This window comes from Daktulosphaira vitifoliae, unplaced genomic scaffold, assembly GCF_025091365.1.
Source record: "Daktulosphaira vitifoliae isolate Bord-2020 unplaced genomic scaffold, ASM2509136v1 Scaffold_4, whole genome shotgun sequence".
Classification (NCBI taxonomy): domain Eukaryota; kingdom Metazoa; phylum Arthropoda; class Insecta; order Hemiptera; family Phylloxeridae; genus Daktulosphaira; species Daktulosphaira vitifoliae.
In genome coordinates this window covers 3,969,901-3,978,980 of record NW_026099575.1, presented here as the reverse complement: position 1 = coordinate 3,978,980, position 9,080 = coordinate 3,969,901, and the positions used below count along the sequence as shown (strand labels likewise).

The following is a 9,080-nucleotide window of genomic DNA, read 5'->3' as shown; positions in this document are numbered from 1 at the left end:
GACTCTCGTATCCACATCATAATTACGCCAGTGAACTTTTCGTTTTTTACCGAATTTAAACAAAAATCATTTACTTTTCAGTATTTAAATCTGCGAAGGAACGGACAAAAAATAAGGAAAACATATTCTTATTCTCCATTCATGTAAGCACACCTTGAATTTAAATTTATTAAAATCAATTGCCGAGTATTGTTTTGGTCGACATAATTATCCAATACCTGTGTTTATGTTATTGTGAATGAATTAACTGTTTAACAATTAAAATATATCCGCTTTTGTTAAATACATAAATATTATGCGAAACTGACAATAATAATGATAGGTTTTTATTTAACAATCCTTTTTTTCGTGTTAAAATCAACTTAGTACTAGAAAAATATCGTTTTTCTACGGTGTTTTATTAAATTTTCGTCAACAATGGATTGATGAAGATAAACACGGAGAGGAGTGCTGATCAGTCATCGCAGCAAAGAGTTTTCTAAAACAAGTCACCTTGAAGTTAATAATTACAAGGTCGAGTGGTTATCCTATTTTAAATCATGTACTTTTTTTTTTATAACAATAATAATTATTTTGTTGATGTATACAAATGGGGGTTTTCACGGTTTTTAGTATCTTCTCTGCCGATGATTTATGAGCTAGAGCTTATCAGTGTTTTAAACTGTGCCTTCCACAACGATAATGTAAAACCGGTAAGTAGTCAACATCTTTATTTAAAGTCTAGCTGTAGGAAATTTTCTCTAAAACTGCCCGCATACCAGTCGACCGTAAGTTATTAATGTTTATGGCAATAATATTAACTCACATACAGCGGACAACCGCATAGTGGCTCGTGTCTCATAATTTTTAATAATCCACTCATGCCCAACTTACTCATGGTCTTAACACTTTTTATTATCATAAGACAATGGAGTTGTATGTAAAAACTCTAAGATTTTAGAGGATTTAAAAGTTTTTAAAGGAGAGTCCGCCGGACTCTCCTTTATCCGTTGCAAATGCTGAACAATTAACAATCGACACAGTTATTGAATTTTAAATGAGTTTATTTTTATTGCGTTTTCTGGTCAATAGTTTGTTTTGGAAATAATTTACTATTTAAGTAGACAAACGACACGAATTACGTCATTACTGCGATCGTTTTAGATTTGCAACACAGTTTGCAGGTTTCATTCATTTATTTTTTTTTGTGAACACAATCATATAATTTGCACATATTCACGGGATATAACAACTGCATTAGGTATTTTCACCTTTCCCTTGTCCTCAAAAACGAAACGATTGACGTAAAATAACGCGACGAACCGGTTGCAATGAAAGCTGCAAACTGTTATTGTTGAAATGCTACAAAAATAAATAAAATAAAAAAAAAAATGCATTATAATTTTACTGCAACCGCAGCGGTTGGAAACGATAAACTTTTATGAGGGCTAACATAATTTGAATTATTGATAGCCGATAGATACTAAACAAAAAATCGAGGTAGTTAATCACAACGTACACACTATATTTTGTTTTTTCGGAACGCTGGAAAGAGATATACAATATTAAACTGGGTTGGTGGTATGTTAAAAAAATGTCGTTTTCAACATTTTTATTATTAATCATAAACGTGACTTTTAATCATTAAAAACAATGGATTTAAATAGTATGTAAAAATGATTGTTTAAAGTAACTCAATTAAGTATATTTTACCGAAATGTGATTCTAATTAAATAATTTTCTTGTATTGCAAATATGGGAATTAATCATTGAACATTGTATTTGTATTCACAAATAATTTTAGATTTTATTAAAAAATTAAAATTTGGTTGAATTTTAGTTGCACAAAATAATTTACAAAAATAGCATTTTTCAAAAACGTTTTCTTTAACAAAGCAAATAATAAATGTATAACATTACAAATTCAGAATTACATTAAAAAATATAATATAATAAAAATATAAACAATTATAGGTACGTATAATAAAAATTGATCACTTGTGGCTAATTAATTAAGTAAAATTAAAAATATATTAAAAATATTATTAATTTAAAAAACTAAAAAATATTAAAAATATTAAACTCAAAGCCACAAACAATTTTTGTGGCTTTATAAATATTTTTAATATTTTTTAGTTTTTTAAATTAATAATAAATTTAATATAGTTTTAATTTTACTTAAATTATAGGTACGATTAAATGGACCACTGGGAGTTTCTATTACTATTTTAGTAATCTAAATCTACAGCATTAGTAAAATATGTTACAAATATTGTTAAAAAACATAAAATATTTATTCACAATAATTAAGTGATGATATCTAGAAAATATTTCACTGCCCCGAGTTGGCCCATTTGATGGTACCGATTAAAGAAAAAGTAGATTTTATCATGTAGGGTCAGGTTTTCTACATAAATTATTAGACCCCTAACTATTATTTCACAACATTGATTGTTTTTACGAGTAAATAGCACATTATATTAACGGATTATTTAATTCAAAATCAAGCTGATTGATAAATAGAGATCCTGTCGCAAATTCTGATTGCCGAGTCGTCCTTTCGAATATTAAAAAAACATGATATTAGATACTTTAAAGGTCACTGAAGCCCTAGTGAAGTGAAGAAAACATTTTTGTCGAAATTATCCTCAAAAAGGATCAGATAACGTTTGGAACGTGTTTTGCAAATAAAGAAACACTTATTTTTTTTAAACATAATTAGTACGTTTTTATTTATTTTAAAACGTTTAAAATATATGAAAAAAACATGTTTTTTATCAACCCTCCTATATGCACGATTGATGTGTCGACGTTTTCGAAAAATTCGCATTAAAATTTTACAAATTTATAACCGTTAGAATTAATAATAAAATAAGTGCCTATGTATGAGAGTCTAAAAATACAAGTAATACGTTACAATTTGTTCGATTATCAAATAAATTATTGTTAACGACTATCGGGCAGCTGTGGCAGGCGGTTGTCGTCCGTCAGATGGCACTGACCAATGAGCGGCGGGCGGCGGGCGGCTGCGTGCCGTCGGCAGCGGTGGCGCGCGACCTCTCACAGTGTGCTACTCGTAATCGGGGCGTATGAGTGCTCCGGTGCTCGGCCGACTTACCCCACGTGCGCGCCCGTCGTCTTGTGCTTCAGTCGATTTCAAGCCCGTCGACGAGTGTTTTGCAAAAACGTTGTGAATTTCGTGAGTTTGGTCGTTAGAAAAATTGCCCTATTATTGTGACGACGATACATGTTACACGTAACGCAGTCACGATGGACACCACCTAACGACATTATTTCTATGAAATATTTCCATCAAATAGTAACGAGAAATTTTTTTTTTTCCACTTTTATTATTATTGTATTTTTTTTTTACGGTTTTTGTTTTATGTCAGTTTTTTCTTCCGGCCGTACAATATTACATTACCGCTCGTTGACATACCAAGTATTATGACGGATTTGTATAATCCGCGGTACCGTTGGTGACATGTCGGATGGTGTTTGCGTGTGTTGGACAGTGTTGGTGGCGCTGGCCGTGTGGTGTTTGGCTGTAGGCGCGACGGAGTTGACTACCCGGATGGCACCCTGCGCCCATCTGGGCGACGAGACCAACGACGTTTCGGCTCGAACGTACGCGTCTGATGTGGTATTCGAGGGCAAGGTGCGATCGAGGAGTCCCATACGGCCCGGAGCCGGCACGTACGGCGTCACGTTTGTAGTGCAACGGGTGCACAAGGACGCTATGCAAGCGGTCACCTACGAGGGTCTTCGAGTTGGGAGTCCAGTGCGGCTCTACTTTCGGGAAAAACGAGACTACGGCAGCAGTGATCCACGGAGACGGCGTCCCACCGGCACTACGGCCGGCATTGCCGGGTCGTCGCAATGCGTCCAGCGATTCGCGCCCGCCGCCGGCGGACAAACTGTCGAGGCCAACATCAAACGGGGTGCAAAGTACCTGGTGTTCGTGGCCGGCGTAGGACCGCACAATTTGTCCGTACTCGGCGAACCCGTGCTCCGCACGCCTAAGAATATTCAGGCCGTCCGGCAGGTGTTGTGCAGAAATTGCAGTAAGTAAACCTTCATTCATAATTTAAGAATTCACTATAAGCGCGACCCTCTTTCGCCCTTCCCTCGCCCGCGGTCCCGTTGGCCGGCACTCGCGGTGGCGGAACAGGGCGGCACTGAAAACGTCCCAATGGAACTCTGCCAACGTCTATTTTCGGATGGTCTCACGATATGAGTCAGTAGGTGTTCTTATGGCATCGTATGAATTTATGCCCTCGACGAAAGTTTTCATCTAGAAATCTAGTAGGTCTTTTGAAAATGCTTCAAAGGTTAGAAGCCGTATGCAATCGTGTCGAAACTTTCGAAAGTCTGTACAAACAAAATAAACATTTTTTATACATTAGATGAATTCGTTCGGCAGTGAAATTTTTATTATTCAAAGAAAACCGTTAAAAACTGCAGCGCCGTATTCGTCTAGAAATTATATCTGAATGCGATCGAACGCTCCGGTTCACGGTTATCAGCGTCTTTGGGTTTTTTAAAAACACCATTATGGCCATAATTTTTTTTTTTTTTCTACCTAATAGCCAGTCACGGTTGAGTTTAGCTTAAATGTATTTTTTTCGGTCCGTTTTAAACTCAGTCCGGCGGATAAATTGTCAGCGTGATGCAATCCGTGTGGTCGTCGTGATCACGTGAAAGTCAATTACTGCGTTCGTTTCTCAGATTGTTGTGAACACACATGCGATTATTGTCTACTATATCAGCCACTAGACGTGTATGAGTTTCTCTAACGCAGTGTGTTTGGTCCGACAAAAAAAAGCTCAATGGAAAAACGGACGAATTGGCGTTTAAAATAAATCATTAGGACTTTTACAACGGCCGTCGTCCGCAATAATCTGTCTGGCGCCGCCGTCAAAATCGGATATAGCAGTTGCAACCGGCCGGTCTAAAAATAAAATATGTAATCCGAATACTAAGCTCGGCTTATTGTCCACAACGAAAACTGTTATTTTTTTTACTTCGGTTGCAAGACGCGAGTTTTTTATTTTTCGAAATCCAACACACAAAGTGCCTCGGACCGTCTATCGCTGGCGGTTACAGGTATCGCGCACACCGACTCATCGTGTGGGGTCGCGGCTGTCGGTATTGGGCAGGAGACGCGGCTCGTGAGTATTTTACTTTAAAATTACAACGCAAAAACAACACAATTACCAAACTAATCAGAATTCAAAGCACGGGCCGTTTTTTACAATTGACTTTCCCCCGCGTATTACGGACGGCCTGTTTTTTTTCCTTTGGCCCGCCACCGTCGATATCCACAAAACCGTTTGTCCAATTCGTTTCTCCTCCCCCCGGATCTCTTTCCCCGGATCGTCCATTGGTCCGTTAGAGTTCGGCTCGCAGTAATGAGTGGCCGGACCAATTACACGTACACTTTCGTCCGTTTGTGTCCTCTCACCCGATTAATCGAACCGATGCGGTCCGTGTCGAATCATTTAGAGAGAACGGACCGAGTAATAAAGGCGCACCGTCGGAGGAACTAAGCATTAAGGCGGTACACGTTTTAAGAATATTACAGTTTCGAAAAAGGCACTTTTGACGGCTTAATAGTCGGAAACCGTTAAACGGCCGGCAGCGTACTACCGACAAACTCTCTAATTTTAACCTAATTTTTCGAGGGATGGCGACAAGTCGGATATAATAAATCAAATAGTTCAACCGCTCTCGTTACTGAAATCGAGTGCAGTTACCATTTGTATGCAACGGTTTTTATTTTCCTGGCAAAACAGTAGCATCGTATAGGCGGTCGCTCTGTTTTTGGACACACTCGTTCTTTGGCATGAACGTGATTTGGGTTAAGGTTGATAAGGTCCAATGAGTTGCAAATGATCAAAACAGTTGTAGAGACTTAATCGAGTATCGGCGGAGGGCAGGGCAGTGGTGGGTACTCGAAATGAATATTACACACACACACGTCGCAGCTGTAATACATCATAAATCGTTTTTTACTTCCTCCCCGCACGATCGTAAAACTTTGTGAATTAAAATCCCATTCACCCTAGTCATTATTGAGTGCGTTTATTTGTCGATTCGCTCGATCACAACTGAGTTTTTATGCCGCGTAGTTCTATAATCTGTTTACATTTGTAGTAATTTTCAAAATCGAATCGTCGAGAAGTTTATTTTTACAAACAATAACAACGCAATAAATTCAACTAATACATTTGTACAGCGTTAAAAATAGTAACTCGAGTAACTGTTAAATAAAACTGCGTCTAATTGACGAATTGCAACTAATTGATGAATAAGTTTCGAGACCGCAGCGCCTGTGATTCAGTTGGGTTCTTTAAGTGTGTGATTTAATACTTTTATAATGGGCTGAAAGTATGTAAAGGACTTGGGGACTGAACGGTCAATGGGAAAATTCGTATATTATATAATTACATGGTTAACTCTTGACGGCTGCATTAGGTTATTATGCGGTACAGCGTATGTATTTTCATAGGTATTTTATTTTTACATCAATATATACATGTTCGGTACCTGCAACTGCTTTTATTGTTATTAAACGCTCGGTCGTTTCCGTCTTTTTATAACTCGATGTGTGTGTGTGCATCTACCGCGGTTCCCACCGAAAAGTCATCGTTGAGACAAAAAAACAAACATCACTCATCTTCTTAAACATTGTAATAAAAGCAAAGACGAGTTGAAAAATGAAGTTTTATTGGTCGCCGGTCATCGTCACTCGACAGACAAAAAATGCGCGTTCGAATCATTTCCCCTTGTCGTGTCACACCGCGTCGGAATCGTTGAATCTAAAACATATGTTTTGTCAGAGATAAATTCGCATCGGTCGATAAATTTGTGAAAACGTTGGTTTTTCGGTGCTCTTAGTGGCCGTGTCCGAGATAAAAAAAATAACAAAGTTACACACGAAACTGACTGCCGTTTAAACAATATGATGTTATTTAACGAGGAGGACTCCGCGCGTGATTCACTCGGACCCAAATGCACATAACAACCGGACACTCGGTGTGACGTCACGTTATTGTTCGCATTGAAATCTGTTTGGCTTGTAAACGTAAAAAAACGTGCGCACATCTAACACGATTAAATAATAACGTAACGTTGGACTGGTAAAGAAACTGTGCCAATGCCCACGCACAGCACATAAGTCGGGTGGAGTCGTATTGTAATTAGAGTAACAGGCAATTGGGTTAAACGGTCGCGTGTCCCGTCAACTTTGAGATGGCCTCCTAATTGCGGCCCGCTAAAAAAAAGGGATCAGCAGGCGATTGTCTCATTTGACTACACCTCGTCGTTACTTACGGCTGAGTAGTGCGCATCTGCATGCCGTTTTTTAACGCGTACGAACGCGCAGTACAAGTTCAAGCTATTAAAACGCGGTTTAATAGGTTAGGTACATACACAGAAGACTGTAGGTCAGTGTATGTTCTAATAGCGATAATCGCGTTACAATGATATTATATAGCATCTATCCAAACACGTTATTTTCCATGTGTAGCGGTTCGGATTAATAAAACAATCGTAGGTAAACATAAAAAATGAGTAAACCGTCGAAAATGTGATTTAACGTCTACGCGTCGTTTAAACGATTCGTCGTACAGTGTTAATATTCAAACCGTTTGGATATGTTTTTGTTCGAGCAATTACAATTTGTAATGAATTACCGGTGTCTCTTAAATATACGTAGTAATAAATTATCGTTACACTTTCGTTTCACGTCGGAATCGTATAATGTTACCGAGGTATGAAGAATGACTATGATTTTTTTTTATTTTGTCATACGAGTCCCCGTTTCCGGAGTTGTATCTTTTGCTGTTTCTCTCACATACATAAAATGACAATGTCTCGAAATATTTTATTGTTTTTTTTTTTCTTTCCGTCATCTGTACGCCAAAAGCATAATAATTGTCTCTCGTGATTATTAGACGGACGAGGAAAAACGGTTTACCGCGTTAAATTTTATACGCAAACGAACACTCGGCGACCCTCAAAAGTTGTTGTCTTATTGGTTTTAGACGAGGAAAACGATCGCCGACGCGATTGTTATCGTGAGTGTGAGACCGAGGACAAGTGCAGCGATAAAAAACTTAACTCCGCAGCAGCTGCACGGCCGAATAGACTGACTGAATATCAATAAAAACGATTTTCGAGCGGCGTGTGAACCCGTTCGCGCAGCCCATGCGACTTAATGGAATCGACGACAATAATGATTTATAATCTATTTAAAAGGGAAAAAACAATAAAGTTACAGTCGACTTGGTGTCATCGCACGTCCTGGAAACCGAATACCTTTGTTCTTCATTTATCTCTCTCTCTCTCTCTAGACACGTGGTCGCCCAACACGACGACTTACGGCGGTGCAAAAGCGATTATCACACAACTAGTAGCTTTATGTGTACTACATAGGCGACCGCAAACTGTCGCACGCTGATATTTCCCACGGTCCTTTGTGCATTGATATGTCGTCAAAGTCACGCGATCCGACCATGATTGTGTTACCGTTGGACTTAATAACGTGGTAATTATTACACTCGGATATTTCTATGTTTAAGGGATCGTCCAACACGTAACTCACTGGTCATGGGCGTGTTTGTATTGTTGACATTTAAATTACTGAATCGACCGAACTTATCCCAATAAATGGCGTGCGCGCCGTCAATATGACGGGGACTAGGTACGGGCTATAAAAAATTGTAGAAGAAAATTTTAATGGCAATTATTGAAGTGGATTTCGGACGGCAATGTTCAGCCGCTTGTAAAAAGAACTTTGACTGAACTATGCCGCCGGCGGGGGATTGTCTTTCGGCGGCAGTCTCGCGTGTTGAACTGGAACCGAGGGGGGAACCATATGGTAAACATAGACATTCAATCCTTTTGGCCTCGTGGGCGGCTCGACGAGTAGACACAAAGACACATACGCAACGATGTTGCGACCGGGCAGGGAAATGAAGAAATCAAATTCGGCACGAACTGACCACACACGATTAAAGGTAGTCCGCAATCACGGTGTTTATTATTACTTCTATTTAGGGTGTAGAGCACCACCGGGGGGGGGGGGAAAGTAGTCC

The 9,080-nt window shown here is 38.8% G+C and overlaps 1 protein-coding gene across 4 annotated transcripts in view; it reads left to right on the top strand.

The window, feature by feature from the left end:
* Nucleotides 1–749: 749 nt before the first annotated feature.
* LOC126905526 (pro-neuregulin-2, membrane-bound isoform) overlaps nucleotides 750–9,080 on the top strand; it is a 25,117-nt gene continuing 16,786 nt past the window's right edge. Inside the window, exons 1-2 of one of the 4 annotated variants that reach the window (XM_050685294.1) lie at nucleotides 3,036–3,298; nucleotides 3,372–4,043. In XM_050685294.1, the coding sequence (XP_050541251.1) occupies nucleotides 3,464–4,043 (580 nt within the window). In that variant the 5' untranslated portion in view covers nucleotides 3,036–3,298; nucleotides 3,372–3,463. Of the gene's footprint in view, nucleotides 768–3,035; nucleotides 4,044–9,080 lie in introns of those variants that run through there. The other 3 variants (XM_050685295.1, XR_007704016.1, XR_007704017.1) reach the window with 3 other exon arrangements.